The sequence below is a fragment of the Fusarium proliferatum genome (genome assembly GCF_900067095.1).
Source record: "Fusarium proliferatum ET1 genome assembly, contig: FPRO_scaffold006, whole genome shotgun sequence".
In the NCBI taxonomy this organism is placed as follows: domain Eukaryota; kingdom Fungi; phylum Ascomycota; class Sordariomycetes; order Hypocreales; family Nectriaceae; genus Fusarium; species Fusarium proliferatum.
Genome location: NW_022194795.1, coordinates 2,461,534 through 2,479,743, shown reverse-complemented (window position 1 = coordinate 2,479,743; position 18,210 = coordinate 2,461,534). Strand labels below are relative to the sequence as shown.

Genomic DNA, 18,210 nt, shown 5'->3' with positions numbered 1-18,210 from the left:
GTATTCAAACATCGTTAGCCTAGTCAATGATTGATAACGTTGGTATGGCTAGCTTAATGACCGGCGTTCCGGAAACCCCCTTTTCCAAATAAGGACCCTTTGCACTACCTTGAAGCTGAAGAAGCCATGACGAGCGTTGGTTCTGATGAAGAAATGCTGGTACTTGTGATTGTCATACGATGAACTGACAATGCATGCATGTGTAGATTGCCCTTGCCATCAACCAATCACGAGTGAATTATCGTTGACACATCAGGACTTAACCAGACCATGGCTGTTATATGAACCCGCTCAACGGCAACACATGCTTCATTTCTCCCGAAGCTGAAGTGCATCGCTTTTTGTTTCCATTAATTTTCCAAAATTGATATCTCTTAAGAAATGTGACAGAGGACACCCAGTTGCTAAAGACAGGCTTCGCAAGTATCCCCAGGCTGATGGGATGCTTTACTGGCTTGGCCCCATTACACTTCTTCACATTTGACCACTTCTTCACCAGCAATTGAGACGATGGCCAACGAAGCTGGCTGTTCTATGGGAACGAGGTTCCGATGCTATCAGACCCTTGCATCCCCACACTACAAGCTGCCGACGGATATCACCACCTTAGTTTCCTCTCCATGTTTCAGCAGTCACCCACATTCCTGTTCTCAGTATCAAGCGTAGTATAACCCAGTATTCAATTTTATTGAATCCCCAATCTACTTTTTAACTTTCTTCCCGGATATCAATCTACTCCCGAACAAACAGCCCAGCCATACCCATACCCGTACCAACACACATACTCACAACACCAACCTCACCACCATCCCTCTTAAGTCCATGCAAAAGCGTACTCGTCATTCTCGCTCCTGTAGCTCCAAGAGGATGTCCCAGCGCAATAGCTCCTCCGTCAGGGTTGACCTTCTCCTTCGCCCACGCATCCTCGAGTCCCAGCTCCCTCACACAGTGCAGCGCTTGACTCGCAAACGCCTCGTTGATCTCCCACCGTGACACATCCTCTGTCTTGAGACCGGCTTGGTCAAGGAGCTTGGGGATGGCGAGGGCAGGGCCGATACCCATCTCATCGGGATCGCAACCGACTGTCACGGCCGAGACGAATTTTCCGATGATGCGGTCTTGAAGACCGAGAGCGGTGGCTGTGCTTCGGCGCATAAGGAGAGTGGCGGCAGCACCGTCGGAGACTTGGCTCGAGTTTCCAGCTGTTGAAGCACCGTCGGGCTTGAAAGCAGGCTTGAGCTTAGCGAGTGCCTCAATGCTAACACCCTCACGAATACCATCATCAGCAGTGACAGTGATGCGCTTCTCCTCGCCAACCTTGTTACCCTGCTTATCAACCTCCTGGAATCTCGTCTCAACAGGCACAATCTCCTCCGCGAAACGGCCCTCCTTTCTCGCACGCGCAGCACGACGGTGCGACTCAACAGCCATAGCGTCCTGATCCGCTCTCGAAACACCATATCGCTCCGCAACGTTCTCTGACGTCAAACCCATAGGCATAATACAATCCTGCGCATGACGGTTGGGCGAGGTCTTCAGCTCCGGCCACACATCTACAGGAATAGCTCTGCTTCCGTAATTCCTCGTCATGCTCTCCATGCCAGCCGCGATGCCTGTGTCGATCATGCCCGTCTGGATCTGCGCCGACACAGCAGCGATGGCCTGCAGCGAACTAGAGCACGCGCGGTTCACGGTGTACAAGCTGGTGGTGTTCTTGAAGCCGACGTGGTTGAGAGCCATGCGCGCTGCCTTGGAGCCGCCGAGCTCGGAGAGCACCACGCCGACTGCTACATCGTCGACGGGGGCCTCGGGGTGTGCTTTGAGAGTGGCTTTGAGGACGCTGGCGAGGAGCTCCTCGGGATAAGCGTCCTTGAGCTGGCCCTTGTATGAGCGGCAGATGGGGGTGCGGACGGCGGAGAGGATTACGGTGTCGGAAGGGGATTTGGCGAGGACGCCTTGAAGGCCTTTGTGAATACGGGCCGACATTATGAAGGTATGAGAAGATATGGGAGATTATAGGGTTAGAGGGAGAGCCAATTGATGATATGAAGGAGAAAAGAAGAGATCAAAGGTTCATGATGAGAAGTGAGAGAAGTGTTTATGAGCCGGGTAAGTAAATATCCCATTACCCATTACCCTCCACCCCCGCCGAAAGCCGGAACACTCCCGTCCCGTTGCCATGAGCCGAAAGTGGACCCTCGACACCGGCTTCAGACTTCGGGTAATGTTTCGAGTGTGGCTTGACATGTCGGAGCGTCGGGTAACATCCCTACGTGTGGCGTCCATGGCTGTGCACCACTCATCATGAGACATTCACATTCTGATTGAGATTCAATATTGTTGAAACTTTAATATTCTTTGCATTGATACACAAAATCCCGCTGTGACATTCTACCATCTTTTGACCACGCCAACATATATATACATACAAACTCGCCAAATGCAATGCCTTCAACGCCCTTCCCCTGTGCCGATGCCGTCGTATAATCGTACCCCGAACTCCATTTGCAATCTGCTTCTGACCTGACATTTCACTGTCTATACTGAATCCCCAGTCCTAGCTTGTCTTGCCCATCTGCCACTGATTCGACCACTTTGGACTTCTTCGCTGGACTTGCTTGATCGAGCCGTATCTCCTCGGTAGATGAATGGTTGCCGCTGAATTTTCGCTTGTCGCCGTCTCCATTTCGATGGGAAAGGAATCTCTCCTGCATGCGAACAGTCTTCTCCATTGGTCCTGGTGTGTTTCTCAAGGTTTCAGCCACCTCAAAGCTCTGCCGCGGATCTCGCCGCAGCATCTCTGCTGCAGCTTGACTAGCCTGGCTATCAAACACCTCTCCGTCCTGGTCGCTCCGGTTCCGTGGCTGTGATGTGAACGATTGAGCTGCGGCAACCGACTCGAGCGCCTGCCTAGCTAGCTCCTCATTATCGTCTGCTGAAATAGTGCTCTCTCGACTCCTACGGCGGCGGTCAGTCTTGGCCACAGGTGTCGTAGGAATGAACTGTCTCTGGGAGTATCGATGAGGCTCCGAGTGAGGTACCAGATCCACCGATGGAAGAAGCCCAACGTTTGTACCCACCGGCCGGTTCATAGGCGTCGTGGGCAGAGACGACATGGATTGCGAGTTGCGGTGGTGTTTCCCGACGCGTGGTGCAGGGCGGTGAGAATGCATCGGTGTCGAAGGTGCGCTGTTGTTATCCTGGCTCATAGCCTGCAACAAAGCCGAGAGACCATGCTCGCCTTGGGATCTAGATGTCTGCTGTTGTTGAGAGTTTCTATGCCCTTGTGTCACAGCAGAGACTTTCTGTCTGGGTGTCAAAACTGCGTGAAATATACCCCCAGGTCTACAGAGCATCTGCATGTGCTCTCTGTTCTCGCGTATTCGTCTCAGCAACATATCTCGCTCTTCATGAAGAGCAATGCTTTCATCCTCGCTTTGCTTGATGACTTTCTTCGCCGTCTGGACTCGGCGTTGGAGGATCTCATTCTCTTGTAGCATGGCCTCATACCGCGTCTTCATCTGTAAGTACTTTGTTTGTAGTGCCTCGGACGGCTGGTCAAATTCCTTTCTAGCCATTCGAGTGAATTCTGCATTTCGCAACGCGTCCACCTCGCGACGCATCATCTCGTGTTCCACAGCAGCCCGCTTGGCATCGTCGTCGGCCTGGATAGACAACAAGTTATACTGTAACTTATGATGAGCTGTCTCCATCTTGAGCTTTTGCTGTTCTGCTAGAGCAGCTTGAAGCATGACGCGCAGCTCGTCAGCGGACGCTTCGAGGACCTGGTGTGGAGCGGGAGGGAGGAATTCTGTTGTTACAGGACGTTCGCGTACGTTGTTGGGCACGGTAGCTGGCGGGGAGAAGAGTGTCGACGACTGCTGGGAGCCAGAGAACTTTCGTTTGGAGGGACCGGGACCAGCTTGACTGGCATGGCTGTTGACCTGGGTCGAAGGGGGCGGTGTAAGTGACGATGGGATAACAGTGACGGCCGGCCGATCCTCGTTGATCTCGGTTCTGAAGGATTCGTTTGGATCGATGGGCGAATTTGGAATCTCTGTCGAAGGTAATGTCACTGCAGCTGGATCTTGAGGTCCTGCTTCCTGAGGTTGAGGTGTCGTGGGGTTCTGTCGCTCGCGAGGATGCCTAACAACGATCGTATCGCCCTGTAAGGTCTGCGAAGCCTGTGCGGCTTCCGTAGGAGAAGTCATGTTGAAGCAATCGTGTTCTGCTCTCAAACAATTCCCCAGGCAACCAAGTCGCGTCAACAGCTCTCGTCGTTCCGATCCGTCAGCTAAGGAAGTCGGATCTTCGACAGCGAGTGATATATATTGGTGGCGTCTTCAATGCGTACATGTGCTTTGCATGCGCGTGTGTTTATTATCCTTTCCAAATCAAACTTTATGCGTTGTCGTGCAGCGCAACGCAACGCACAACGCGCCGCGATATGGATCCACAGTAAACAGCGATTGTGACGAGGGAAAAACAATGGATCGTGGAACCTTCAGTGGAAGAGGAGCAATGGGGATATAAAAGCACAATATAAGTAGGAAACGGTAGACACAAGTTAGAAATGCTTCGGCTGGTGACGCCGTCGTTTTTGGTTGCTTCCAAGAAATGAGAAGCTAGCTTGGTTGAAGATGAAAGACCCGGGAACAAGGGTTTTTCCGTCGGGCACGCGCCTGTATGTTTCCAGTGGAGGATGATGCTTGTTTTTAGGCACTAAACTAGAAGGGGGTTCCAGGTGAAGTCCATTTGGTGATCGCTGCTTGTGAAACGATCCACAAGCGTTATCTGTCAGTGCCCGAGACATCAAACCAACCGAGCCGAAGCAAACGAAGCAAACGAAACAGTACAGTATGAAAGCGAGTGGAGAAATCTCTCGATACTGAAACGAATGAATCAAACCTTGTATCCAAAAATGACTGTCAAATAGAATATCCCAATCTGCACTCCCTAACTCCAAACCTTTACTGCCACCAAAAACACCAAACAGTTCGTGATACCGTTAGACAACAGTAACTCCAGCAGTCTCCGTCTCCGTCTTTTGCATCCTCTTCCCACCACACTTCAAAAACAAATTCCGAACACCTCTTCCAGCAGCCAAAACAACACACACCACGCAGATGACAGGCCAGAACAGAATTATAGAGATCCACCACACTGCCACAGCGAGTTTTGCCCAAGCCGAGCCGTTGGAGTCGAGATACCACTCTGGGACAAAACTACTAGCTTTCCCCCGCGTGTTTAGGACCAGGCCGATTATCAAGCCGAAGGTAATCCAGCCGCTTGTTGTGATTGCTGCCACGAGCCTGATGGTTGCGGAAGGGCCCAGGGCTTTGTCCCTCAGAACGTTGTTGTTATCTGCCACGTCGCGGGCCATGAGGGCAATGGTTTGTAATATAGGAGGCATAATGACGATGTTTGAAGACGCAAAAGGTCTTAATTGCAGTTCGAGGTCATGCAAGGCGTGTAATGTGATGATATCGCGAAGTGTCGCTCGGGCTGGTCCTTGGCCCGGTCTTGTAGTTCTCGCGCGCGTGTATCGGCGTGATTGAGGGATACTCGAAGAATGTTTCACGATATTGAGAGTAGTGATGAAACATTCCCTCACAGGGGGGGTTACTTGTGTGCTTTATACTTGGTGATAAAGTTCGTGTTGATACTGACAGAGACATCTCATCCATTGAGACTTCATGTTCACGGCGTCCAAGGTTCTTGCCACAGATGGTCACGAGGCAGGCACCTTCCAAAGTTGAAGAAGATCTCTAATTGAGGGCCTCTGATACGCCCGCGTTGGTGAAGAGACGAAGTAACAAACGAATTAATCGGCCTCAGTATCGGATGCTTTTAGCTGTGCGTGACTCACGGTAACTGAGAGCCTATAAGCTCTAGAGGATGGATTTCATGATTCGTTCCCTCATATAACCTCAACGTGTACCTAGTGGATAGACTCAAAATTGGAAGACTATTCTCATACATCAGCATTGTGGGAAAGTCAAAGATGAACCGACAGTCAAGATTACCTTATTCCACAGCCCTGTAAGTTGGCTGCTTGTGGATTCTCCTCAGATACATTGTTCTGCTCTTGAGAAGCTCGCCAAAGATCTCCTCAGCATCAGAGCGATAGCCTCAAAGATACGGATAAGAGAAGTATGGCGTGTCTTTGGCATGCTCGGTTACTCAAGTTGACCTCGAGAGTTAATCGTCATCAACAAGACGCTGTGTGGATATCCTCGACCGTCTGCTTCACGTGAAGACTATCTCTCCAATTACTAGCAATACTGCGGTAAATTCCCAAAAGCTAAAACGAAGGCTATTAAATGAGAACTATTGCAGTAAAGACTTTCCAAGATTTTATGCCAACTTTTAATAACAAAGTTAGTAGACTCCAGCAAATCCGTCGGCGATATGTTACGATGGCCCATGTACAAAGAATATACCCGCCTCAAAGGATTGCCTCAATAACCATCACCCACGATCATGGGGCTTTTACATTGCGAGCCACTCCGAGAACCCTTCAATTAAGACCAATTTTCCTCTCGGGCTTTTGACTCCTCAAAATCAGAATCACGTTCGCAGAGTAGGAGGGGGACTAAGCGAGGTGAGAGTATTTGGGACTTTAATGAAGCGCCTTAGGGAAGTTTAGTATCTCCTACTAGACCTTTAGATTACCTTACTTGACTTTGCCACCCTATATCAACATCAGAAGTTCTCTGCTCCCCGGCGGTATGGGAAAAATGATGACTTGTGAGTAGAATGGCAATGATTTCATCATCCATGATGATGAAGTATGCGCCTCATTTGGTCACATGAGCTTCCACCAGATGAAGAATTTGAACCATTGAGGCAAACGGTCTTTCTTTGGCAGGGTTTCTTATGGGAATTGCAAATTGGCATGTAATCGCGGGCTTAGAGCCGCTAGATGCGAGGGAATCTTGCACTAATGGGCATCAGGTCGAATTATATTAACAAGAAAGCAAGATGGTATATAGTCCCCAGTAATAAAATTAAAATACGTCAAAATATGTACCAAGAAGCGAAAAACCACCCATAGCAAGTGCATATCAATCAGCGCCATGTCTACAGCTCATAATCAGTCCACCTCAGGCTCGTCATCATCTCCCTGCCATGAAGCCATATCAGCGACCGGCACACGACCCCTGAGCCACCGCAGTGTGGCATCCGTGCCTCGCTCAATCACGTTCCACCGCGGAACCCTAAATCGATTGCCTACGACCTCAAAACGCTCGAGTCCGCCGGGACCGCCGAGAAGACCAATACGGGGATTCAGATGGGCAATGTCGTTGTTGCTCACGTCGACGATCTTGAGACCCTTGATCATATCTGGTTCGAGATCAACAATGTGGTTGTTACTCGCTAGCAAGACGTTCAGAACGGGGAAGGACTCCTTCAGATTTGTTGGGAGAGCGTTGAGGCGATTCATCGTCACGTCAATCTTTTCAAGACTTGGCGCATGCAAGAACTGCACAAGCGCTCCAAGACCAGTAATGTGATTCGATGCCAAGTTAAGTTCCCTCAGAGCAGGGAGTTCCAATTCCTCCGTCAGATACGCCTCACCAACCATCTGGTTGTGAGACACAGACAGGGCAGTCAATGTTTCGGCAAAAAAGCTAAGCGAGTTGGGTAGGGTAGCAAAAAGGTTGTTTTGGAGGAAGATTTGTCGGACACGGTGCTCGGCAGCGACTTTAGAGCAAACGACGGGATGGAGTGATGAAGACTGGGTTTGGGATCGATCTAGGATACCGCCAGGCTTGACGGGCCAAGTCTGGTTCGACAACGTGTGCGATCGAGAGCGGTGGCTTGATACAGTGTGAGATCGGGAACGATTAGGGCTTTGGGGAGGTGTAGCGAAATCATCATCTGACCTGTCATTTTCATCAAACATTGCGTCAGGGTTCGATTGCGTATTGTTAGGACCCTTTACATCAGCCAGGACATCTAGGATGCCGACTTGAGAAGCTGGCTCTTGGTAGGGAGGTGGTGGTTCAAGGCGGCCAGCAAGAACTTCCTTTAGATCTTCGGTGGTGATGGAGAGGAACTTCTTGTCACGAAGAGGGTTGCCGCTGAGTCGAATCATAGACAAGTTGTCCATGCGAGACACCTCGGGAGGGATCACTCTGATGTCGTTGCTAGAGAAATCAGCATGACGAAGTTTCTCGAGACCCATGAAACTGTTAGGAATTCCGGAGATGTTGTTTTCTTCGACCGAGAGTGTCAGAAGACTTGTCCAGGTCGTCATGTCTGGAAGTCCTTGAAGTCGGTTCATAGAGAGAGAAAGAGAATGCAGAACTGGCAGGTCGATCGAGGCACCCAAGGGCACCAGTCTTTGCAGCTGGTTTGCAGAGGCGTCCAATGTGTGCAGCTGAGGCAGGCAGCCGATGGGCTCCTCGATCAGAGTGCCCTTAAGCTTGTTCTTCCTGATGTTCAGCTCGGTAATGGGAAGTGTGGCAATGCTATCGAAAGGTAGAGACTCGAAGCTGTTTTCGCTCAAGTTAAGAATACGAAGACGCGACATGTTTTCGACCTTGGGGGGTAGTGCAGAGATGTTGTTACCATGCACGTCAAGGATTTCTAACTCATTCAGACTTGATAGCACGGGGTTGAGGGGGCCATAGAAGAGATTGTTCGCAAGCTTCAAGTCGCGTAGAGAGGTGACTTGTGAGAGGGTGTCCAGGCTGTTATTCGTGAGGCGATTGTTTGACTAAAAATGTTAGCAAAGAGGATAATTAGAAATGCGTATAATGCATACCAAGTTCAAAGAGGTCAGGCAAGTCAGCCGCCGAAATCCCAAGGGGACATTGACGAGGAGATTGCCATGCATATCCAAGGTCTCAAGACCGGCAAAGATGTTTCCTTGACTAGCCTGTGCCTCGTCGAACGAAGAGGGATTGCTGTCAGGGAAGATGAAGTCATCCAATTCTTCGAACTCGTTATCCGCAGCAACAAAGCGCGTCAAGTCAACACTCTCTGCCCAGCTTCCGTCAAAGGTACCAATGCTCTCCAGATCGTACATCTTGAGAACCTCCACAGGAATTTCCTTCAAGTGCAAAGCCGCAATGTTGAGTCTTCCAGTTGTCCTTGCAGAATTGACGCGATTCTGGAGAACCTTCTTCTTGGGATCTTCGCCCTTACGGGTATTGAAAGGATCATCATGGTTCACACCAAAGTCGAAGCCACTATCCGAAGGGACAATTGGTGCTTCCTCTTCTAGGTGTGTTTCGATCTCAGCTGCTTGCTTCATCTGTGCCCGTTTCGCAGCCTTGGCCTTGGCAATCTGCTCGCGCAGAGCGGCCGAGGACTTGCGGGCGGATGGTGGTGTTCCAGGCTCGGCCGAATCGGCTGTCAGCGACGTATTGTGAGAACTGCCAGCTGAAGGGATTGTGCCATCCCAGGATGCAGTGGAGGCAGAGTTGACAGACACGCGACGGTTTGAAGTTCCATTCAGAGAAGCTTTACCAAGGGCAGGAAGTGAAGGCTTCTTGAACAAACCCTGTACCGGAGCCCTTGACTTGGCAGGTCGCAGAGCCATAGACTGCGAGCCCTTGGGAGACATCATGGTAGGCTTACCAGGGCTGGGGCTTCTCGCGTCAGAGAATGGAGCTGGCTTAGAGGCTCCTGCTCGAGCATTGGGAGTCTTGCTTCCGGCCACTGATGACCGCTTCTGAGGAGTGCCATCGATGGGAGTCAGGGGCTTTCTGAAGGCACTTGCGGAACCTCGAAAGCTGCTGTAACCGAGATCGGACTGTTCTGAACTAGAGCCAGGCCGACTCTCTGTCCTGTAAATCCTAACAGAAGCATCTGAAGCATAGCTAGAACCTGGTCTAGAACCACCGCTATCTGCCCTTGAACGCGGACGTGAACTTGATCGTCCTTGGTCGAAGAAGTTTGACGACTTAATCATGGCAGGAGAAGAGGGAATGGAAGCAAGAGTCTCGATGGTCCTCTCGCTCAGAGAGGGTCTTGGCTTACGAGAGCGAGCCCTCAATGTATCGGGTTTATCATCCTCGTCGGTCGAAGCGGTTCGTGGTCTTGATTGGTTTGGGTCGAAGATGTTGTTGGCAGGATCATACAACGGTGAAGTTGCGAAAGTCTCTGATGGTCTCCTTGTAAGGGTCAATTGACGAGGGAAGATGTTTCCATCGAATTGAACACCCATGGCTTCTCCTGGAGGATCATATGGGGGTGTTGTAGATTGTTCCTCAATAATATCATCTTGTCGCTCCATCGATCGATGCGGCGTCGAAGGAATCCGTTGGGCCATAGGCTTCGCTGGTGATAGATGTGTAGGTTTTGTGATGAGCGATGTACGTCTTGTTCCAGTGTTGAGATGTTCTCTGGAAACAGCAGGTCGCAGTCTTTGTGCTCGCTGTTGGAGATCTGGTTGACCAGTTCGTAATTGATCTCTCGACATCGAAGGACGAAGGCGAGGATTCCGTAGCTCGCCGCCGCCTAGACTCTCCCTTGATGGCGAGGGTCGAACAACTGATGTAGGCCTTGGTAGAGCCGATGCTGGCTTTGGGATTCCTGAAGTTGGTCTTGGTACAGGTAGCTTTGAGAGTCGCGGAATAGCGCTCATGCGCTTCTGGGAGGAATCCTCCATGATGAAAGTATTTGCAAGAGTGTCGTGGGGTAAGAGTATCGTATTCAGCAGAAGTCGTTGTCTTTAAGAGGAATGTGGTTGACCAGATTGCCCGAGACAAACGGACAGCTCTTGTTTGTAAGGGGTCCAGAAGGAGTTTTGTTTATCGGGGGGCCTAGCGTTGGCGGGTGGACGACGGGACGGAAGGGCTTGCGGGAACTAACGATGAGGCGGACGATGAAGGCATCAACCTAGCACAGCAAAGCAAGAGAGGAAATATTGAAGATGAAAGTTTGAGACACAAGCAAGAAAAAAAGAGTTGAAAGAAGGTAACAGTGACAGTTCGCTTAAGCTCGTTGCTAATGTAAAGAAGAAATGATATCTCCAGGGGTTGAAGCGAGTGCCGTGCCTTGGGTTTGGAGAAGAAGATCCCGTCCAGTCAATGATACATACCCAGACAGTTCTTCAGGGCCAGGGTCGGGGTTGGGTTCCAGTGGGGAACAGGCTGCGAACCCACTAGATTGCGCTAACCTGTTGATAATGCTTAGTGGCCCTCTGCAGGCCCGGTGTTCCTAGGCCCGGTCCGCCTCAGACACACACGCGTCTAAACTGTATTCTGCGATGATACAGGATAAAAAGTATGTCCTGATCAAGGAAAGCTGCGTGCAACAGTCTGATCGTTGTTGTTTTGGTCTGTTTCCGGAACAATCAGCCATGTGTTCCTAACCCCTCCCCTACCAACGCGTGGCTAAAGCTTCCGGCGTCCCGTCTTTCATCCCCAGTCCAAGCAAGGCACGGGCTACCTGGCCTGGCTAATCCCTGTAGGGATGCCCCTGAAGTTTCTTTGTCCACTGTGTGCGTGTGCGTGTGCCCAAAGCCTCATTTTTTACTTTTTGTAAACAAAGGCTTGGGGTTATTGATGCTCTTTGTTTACAATCGCGTCGCAGAACCAATGACGACACTACATTCTTTGCCATCTACGGAATATGGTACGTTGTGGATTGATGTTGTGTTCAATATTAACATTAGGTACGGTCATTCAGGTGGGTTACGAAAGAATCCACATAGCAACCAGGTACCTGGCTCTATCTGCAGGTACAGAGTAGCATCTGCATCGATCCATTGCTAGGAGTCCCATCATCATCGACTAGGAATTGAGGAGATGGACTTTAATTGAACTAAATGATGATACATCATTAAACTCAAATTCCTCTCTCTCAAAAACCGTGCAATTGGGTTACTGCAGAGTTTTATGTCTTGTGCTTTTTGTGATAAAGCCTCCGATCACTATCAAGTGAAACGTCGATCACGGATTATCACGTCTTGTGCCCCTCTTCCCTGTCGGCAGAACGTACAAAATATTCCGCCACGGATTTCATTTTTATCCTTAGCTCAAGTTTCAAGTGCACCTCTTTATGTATCAAATGAACTAGTATCATCCGTGGTCATAGTCTCGAAGCTTTGGTGTCATGGCCTTAGGAAGCAAGAAAACTCCTGACTCTAAATCAAGGTATAAAATGATTAGGCAGCCTAAAAGCATCCAGCCTGTATTGTACCTTATTATCCTACGTCCTTTTGCCATTTCAGATAGTGGCCTTACTTTTTGGCCCCCTTTTTGGAAGAGTCACGATTCTTAAATTCGCCATGAAGTCTAAATCAGTGATGCCCTCATACCAGTGGCACAACACAAAGCACGCGAGCATACGTACGGAAATATGATGACGATAAGAAATGCTATGTTCACAGTGTATTTGGCCATGGCCCGACTCCCAAGCGCCACCAAAGCCATTCAAGAATCTCACTCGCATCGACTAAGATAGAAAAAGTGAATCCCCTCCCACTTTCATGCTGAGGAACTCAGCAAACCTTTCCATATCACAAGCTAACATCCCATCATGCCTTTGAAGCCCTTTCACCGTATGATGGATCTACCACTAGAGATTCGCCATGAAATTTATTTTTGGGCCACACCAGACCGTGTTGTTCACGTTCGATACCTATACTCAGGCGACATAAGAAAAGGGCGTGTCTTTTGCAGCACCCCCATTCCCTCTCTACTACACACGTGCTCCGAGTCCCGGGTTTACTTATCAAGAACGGGTTACAAGCTGGCTTTCCAAGCCCAATCAACTGGCAGTCAATTCTGGTTCAACTTCAAAAGAGACACCCTATTTATCGACAGAGAGGCACTTATCTTGATGCACCAAGGCATCAATCCGTTCCCGTTCGAAGATACCCAAAGAATTCGAAAAATAGCCTACGAGAGGTGGCTCCTCAACGTCTACGATCTAGTTGTCAGGTTGGCTCTCCAGAGTTTCGGGGAGCTTCAAGAAATCTTTCTCATTGAGTGGCACAGGGAGGGGATAGATTCGTACGCGCCTTGCTATTTCCCTGATCCTATTCCGCAGAGACACAGCTACGACACCAGGGACCTCTACAAGTTTGCGGAGATCCAGAAAGTTGATGCATATCTCGGTCGTCTTGTTCTCCAAACTGACCATCGGAACCCGCACGCATTGTCGCTCGGCTATTGGTGTGCTCTCTGGAGCCTTGACCCTCCAGAGTCCATACCAAGAGACACAGATCTCGCCGAGTATCTCAGTGAGCCTTATGAGAAATGGAGATCCCTTGATCAGGGACGGGAATACCTGGAGTTAGAGTTGGGAAAGTTCTGGGCTGAGTTGGGGCGGCCAAGCGGGAAGCTGCCTAAGTTCAAACCTGTACATCTCCTCACCGACGCTGAACACCAATTCGTCCGACGAGAACGAAGTATCGGTTATGAAATGCTTCAAACAACCTTCCGTATAAACAAGCTTTCCGGATCGAACAAGAACAATCAGGTCGCCCTTACTTAGAAATTCTTGCAAACTTCAACATGTCAGTACAGGTAAAAAAGGCACATCATTGCACCATGATATAAATATTTACTAGAACATTCAATGCTGATACTTTAATCTTGTTAGGAGAGCAAAGAACCGGGCATTCCACAGCTCACCAATAACCTAGAACATGTTCAAGAGATGGATAAGATCTATGTCAAAAACCCGCAATTTGTGGAATTCCTGTGACGATATGAAACTCAAAATCTGCGTATCCCCAATGAAAGTTTGACTGACGCCCTAATTTCTACTGATATATGTCATCATTTTGCTGTATTGAGAATCAAGATCTCGTAGTTAGCTCAATTTGAGTTTGGTTGATGGTCAAATCGAGCACTTGCAATCTAAGTTGCAGGTATATTCTGCGTAAATCCCCTGATATAACCATGCTCTGAGGAATAGCTCTTCTTGTAAAAGTTTGTGTGTTGTGGCTGAAGTCTCTTTCAACCTCTCAGCCTTATGACGACAGTAAAACTGCTTAATCTGGAATCACTCAAGGTAAAAGATCCAATAAGAGGGATATTATAAAAAAAGCCTGGAATTTTCAACTTTACAAAACAAGTTCTAGGCTTACTCACTGGTTAATCTACAACTCTATTCTTACACCTACTTAGTACTTATACATTACACTCCCCAGAAATGATGCCCTATTCGGTTATTTCCTTCCCCCATTTCATCTATTTCTTAAACACACAAGCAATGGCCAACTTTCAAAGCCTGCCCCCGGAGATCCGGCAGGAAATCTACCTCCTCGCCACACCAGCTCGTGTGGTCCATCTCAAAACTGTGGTATCCGGTTGCAAGCATTCTCATTGTCGTTTGCGGCTCTGGAATTATGGAGGAAGCCTCCACGACTGGCTACGACACAGATGCCCCCTGAAACAATATTTCTACAGCAATGCTCCAATCCCAGTCCTTCTTCATACATGCATGGACTCACGAGCCTTTCTTGTGAACAAGGGATACCAGCTCGCTTTCAAGACCAGTACTCAGGAGCCAAGAACGTGGTTCAATTATGATCGAGACGTCTTGTTTAAAGATGCAACATATTGCGGCGTTGTGCAGCTCGATTCTGATGAAGCTGCGAGAGTGCGGCGCCTGGCTCTTAATTATTCCACTGGTTGTCTCTACAAGCCGATAGAATATGATGAGCCACCCCCCCTACATCCTTGTGAAAAGGACTGCTTGTATCCACTTATCGAGGATTTTCCAGCCCTGGAGGAGGTTCTTCTGGTTGACTGGAAGCGACATACCTTCCCCGGGGAACTAACAATGAACACAGGGTATCCTGTCAACCCTCCTTCGATGCGACATCGTTACGATACAACGAATCTCTGGAAATGCGTGAAAGTCGAGGATAGTTCCCTGTTGCGAACAATGCACCACGACCTTAGGAAAGCATACGACGGACCGAGAATTATGTATCCGTTGGGATATGGTCCTGCGCCCAATATTACAGACTGGGGTACTTTCGGCAATCGGAGTGCATATCTGCTGTTGGAACTTGCTATCTGCCGGAAGAGCCAAAAGCACTCTGTTGGCGAGTGGAGGGCGCCAAAAATGATAACTCCGGTGCATTTGATCGACGAAGGACAGGAAGAGATCCTGCAGCAGAAACAAAAGATTGCTCTTGATGAGTTGCGTCAACTGCGGAAAGACTGGGCTCCTGCTCTAAAGGAGAGAAAAGAGCGGATAGATGCCGGGGGTGGTGTGATTAGTCAACGTGAACTGCAGTATCTTTGGGCAAATCCCTGGGAGATGACGTGCTGGATCGAGAAGGATATATTTTCAAGTTCTGGATCCGAAGTCTGAATGAGGACATTAAGGGCATTGTCGGAATTGCCTGACCATGTCGCTGTCCAAGCTTGTTATATTTGCGGGGAGACGAGGTGAATCCGGTGGCTCAAGCGAACAAGAAGCCGTCTAATTTTAAATCTAGCCGCTAAAAGTATTTGTTCTAGGGCATATTGAATTTATATTGTATTTGTTCCATATAAACTTCTCATTTGTTTAGGATACAAGTCTTGACGTTCCCTATATAACTTAGACTAGTTCGATTGTAAGATCCATGCTGACACTAAACTTCTGATATAACAAAACCAGACACTGGAGGACTTGGTGGATAATCTTTCTGGTCAAGAGGCTCCTCACCTCTCTCAACCCTCCAACGATTCGTCGCCTCCAAGGGCCCAGACAAGTCTTTGAACAACCAACCCCATTTCTTAACAAACCCTTCTGACATTTCCCATCCTGATACATCCCACGGCGGTGACCAAGCAATCAAACCACGTCTTTCCATCTCATCATCTGGAAAGCCCTCGTATAAACCACCAATACAATCAGCCCACAAATCATCCTCATCAAAGGTACCATAAGCTCGAATCAGACAGTCTCGTGCCTCTGGGGAGGGAAACATATCAATCCAGTCACAGTGCATGACTGTTTGTTGGAGAACTGTAGGGAGAAGTGCTGAAGGGAGCGAAGCTGGGTTTTTTGGGTATGGGACTACGTGGATAATGTCTTCATCGCCGCAGTCAAGAGGTGTGGTCAGCATGCCAGAGACGAAAGTCCTGTTGACGGCCAAGGCTCGGAGGGCGTTGTATTGGAGAAGTGTGATCAGGTGATCTGAACTTAGAGGGAAGGCGAGATTTGACTGATTCTTCTTGGTTCTGTACGCGAGCAGGGGCTGTCTGGCGTTGTATATACTCTTGGCATGAGATGCTGGGACGACGGACATCGATTCTTGGTTGATATCCCAGCATCCAACAACTGGTTCAGATTTGATTGTCTCGGTCTCAGGCTTTGACGCCTTGGCCTTCTTTTCCTGAGCCTTCCGCTTTCCTGTCCCACAATTAGCTCGAAGGTCAAGTAGCATGATCGGTGACGCACGGTATGCTCTCATGTTCAGCCTCGTCTGCGCCCTTCTTCTTGCTGCAGCATCTGTTGTCCCGGTCCAGTCATCTTCTATGCTTAGTGCCTATACCCGGTGAGTAAGTTGCGCCGAACCATCTTGTGGGCTCATACCTCAGCCAATTGTGGCATAGAAGTGAGCTGGACGCATGGCCCTTGCTGATGAATCGACATGATGAAACTGCGGAGTGTTGATGCCGAAGGGAAATGCAGGCTGCTCACATTGTCGTGTCTGACGGGTAAAGACGTTGGATATTGAGACGCAGACTAGCAAGGGTAGAGAGTCAATGTGATAAGATGATTGGTAGATGCCATGTAGTTTAGGTCGAAATAGTCTAGCGTCATGCAACCTGCTCACTCGTCCGTTTCCGGGTTTGCATTAGTGCCCTGATGGAGTAGCTCATGATTGGCCAGGCACTTCTTGTCTTTATGCAGCCTGCTCACAACACTTGATATGCAAAAGGCACGATGGAATTAGCTGTGGAGTTAAGCGTCGGACTTTCGCTGCGGACTTCATCAGAAAGAACTATAAGAGGACAGCTCTATTATGGATTCCCCAAGTCTCTATGCATATCATTTCAAAACTGCTAAGGCTCATCAACACTGCTCTCTCTGTTTACTTAATACTTAATTCGATTTCGCAAGACAACCATCACAATGACCTTTCACCCCGACAACCTCCCAGATCTCACCGGAAGGGTGTACATTGTCACAGGAGGTAATTCTGGAATGTAAGCCTACCTTGAATCCTTCTACCAACAGCTCTGGATCGCTGACCTCTCTTGCAGGGGACTCTACACCGTTTCCCATTTAGCAAGACATGGCGCCCACGTCTATATGTGTTCAAGATCTCTCGATAAGGGAAAAAAGGCTATTGCCGAGATCCAAAAAGATTATCCTTCAGCCAAGATTGATCTATTGCAAATCGACCTGATGGATCTTGGAAGTGTTGTCGCAGCCGCTAAGCACTTCCTTTCCTTGGAAACATCCCTCCATGGCCTTATCAACAATGCTGGCATCATGGCTTCACCATTTGAGATTACCAAAGATGGACATGAGGGCCAGTGGGAGACCAATTATCTTTCACACTGGGTTTTCACCGAACACCTCATTCCATTGATGCTGAAAACATCAAAGCCATCACCACGTGGAACTGTGCGGATCGTCAACCTCTCTTCATCCGGCCATCTAATGGCCCCGAAGGGAGGTATCAACTTCGAAGATACATCCCTCAAAGAGGCGAGTATATGGGAGCGTTACGGCCAAAGCAAACTCGCCAACATTCTCCACACAAGAGCCCTCCACAACAAGTACGGTCCCGGCTCAGGTAACAAAGAAGGCGAGATCTGGGTAACTTCAGTGCATCCCGGCCTCGTCGAGACAAACCTCTCTTCTAGTATCGATTCAGCCCAGACTTTGAGCTTGCGAATGGTGTCATTGCTGAGATGTATGAAACTGATGTGGACTGCTGATAGGGGGTCTTGGAACAGTCTTTTCTGCGCGGCGAGTCCAGACATGAAACCCGAGCAGAGTGGAGAGTATATGGAGATCTATCATCGGTTGTTTGAGCCTTGGTGGCAGAATGGCGCGGCGAAAGATGAGGAGCTGGTGAAGAAGTTGGATGAATGGACGAGAGAGACTATGAAAAAGGAGGGGTGGGTCCAGTAGTGGTTCTTGCTATGACTGAAATGTTTTATTGACTGTACTTTTGCTTGTAGACTTTGAGAAATAATTTCATAATTTGCCATGAAGGTCTTTGCTTTGTCGGGTATACTCTATGCAGAGCAGTCATATCCATGATAGTACCAGGGCTAGATA

At 49.0% G+C, this 18,210-nt stretch overlaps 8 protein-coding genes across 8 annotated transcripts; 3 read left to right on the top strand and 5 right to left on the bottom strand.

Annotated features, from left to right (window-relative positions):
• Window positions 1-732: 732 nt before the first annotated feature.
• On the bottom strand, window positions 733-1,986 carry FPRO_09854 (putative acetyl-CoA C-acyltransferase precursor; the record flags this gene model as incomplete). The annotated part of the gene is made up of 1 exon (XM_031233290.1): window positions 733-1,986. The coding sequence occupies one exon, from the start codon at window positions 1,984-1,986 to the stop codon at window positions 733-735; it is 1,254 nt and encodes a 417-aa protein (XP_031083142.1).
• A 545-nt stretch (window positions 1,987-2,531) lies between these two features.
• FPRO_09853 (uncharacterized protein) lies at window positions 2,532-4,211 on the bottom strand (the record flags this gene model as incomplete). Its single annotated transcript, XM_031233289.1, has 1 exon — window positions 2,532-4,211. One exon carries the CDS (start codon window positions 4,209-4,211, stop codon window positions 2,532-2,534), a length of 1,680 nt encoding a protein of 559 aa, XP_031083141.1.
• Window positions 4,212-5,008: 797 nt separating this feature from the next.
• Window positions 5,009-5,413, bottom strand: FPRO_09852 (uncharacterized protein; the record flags this gene model as incomplete). The annotated part of the gene is made up of 1 exon (XM_031233288.1): window positions 5,009-5,413. The coding sequence occupies one exon, from the start codon at window positions 5,411-5,413 to the stop codon at window positions 5,009-5,011; it is 405 nt and encodes a 134-aa protein (XP_031083140.1).
• A 1,683-nt stretch (window positions 5,414-7,096) lies between these two features.
• FPRO_09851 (uncharacterized protein) lies at window positions 7,097-10,624 on the bottom strand (the record flags this gene model as incomplete). Its single annotated transcript, XM_031233287.1, has 2 exons — window positions 7,097-8,725; window positions 8,774-10,624. 2 exons carry the CDS (start codon window positions 10,622-10,624, stop codon window positions 7,097-7,099), a joined length of 3,480 nt encoding a protein of 1,159 aa, XP_031083139.1.
• A 1,874-nt stretch (window positions 10,625-12,498) lies between these two features.
• FPRO_09850 (uncharacterized protein) lies at window positions 12,499-13,458 on the top strand (the record flags this gene model as incomplete). The annotated part of the gene is made up of 1 exon (XM_031233286.1): window positions 12,499-13,458. The coding sequence occupies one exon, from the start codon at window positions 12,499-12,501 to the stop codon at window positions 13,456-13,458; it is 960 nt and encodes a 319-aa protein (XP_031083138.1).
• A 723-nt stretch (window positions 13,459-14,181) lies between these two features.
• Window positions 14,182-15,294, top strand: FPRO_09849 (uncharacterized protein; the record flags this gene model as incomplete). Its single annotated transcript, XM_031233285.1, has 1 exon — window positions 14,182-15,294. The coding sequence occupies one exon, from the start codon at window positions 14,182-14,184 to the stop codon at window positions 15,292-15,294; it is 1,113 nt and encodes a 370-aa protein (XP_031083137.1).
• A 265-nt stretch (window positions 15,295-15,559) lies between these two features.
• On the bottom strand, window positions 15,560-16,566 carry FPRO_09848 (uncharacterized protein; the record flags this gene model as incomplete). The annotated part of the gene is made up of 3 exons (XM_031233284.1): window positions 15,560-16,323; window positions 16,372-16,459; window positions 16,507-16,566. The coding sequence occupies 3 exons, from the start codon at window positions 16,564-16,566 to the stop codon at window positions 15,560-15,562; spliced, it is 912 nt and encodes a 303-aa protein (XP_031083136.1).
• Window positions 16,567-17,049: 483 nt separating this feature from the next.
• FPRO_09847 (related to reductases) lies at window positions 17,050-18,060 on the top strand (the record flags this gene model as incomplete). The annotated part of the gene is made up of 2 exons (XM_031233282.1): window positions 17,050-17,123; window positions 17,181-18,060. 2 exons carry the CDS (start codon window positions 17,050-17,052, stop codon window positions 18,058-18,060), a joined length of 954 nt encoding a protein of 317 aa, XP_031083135.1.
• Window positions 18,061-18,210: the final 150 nt, after the last annotated feature.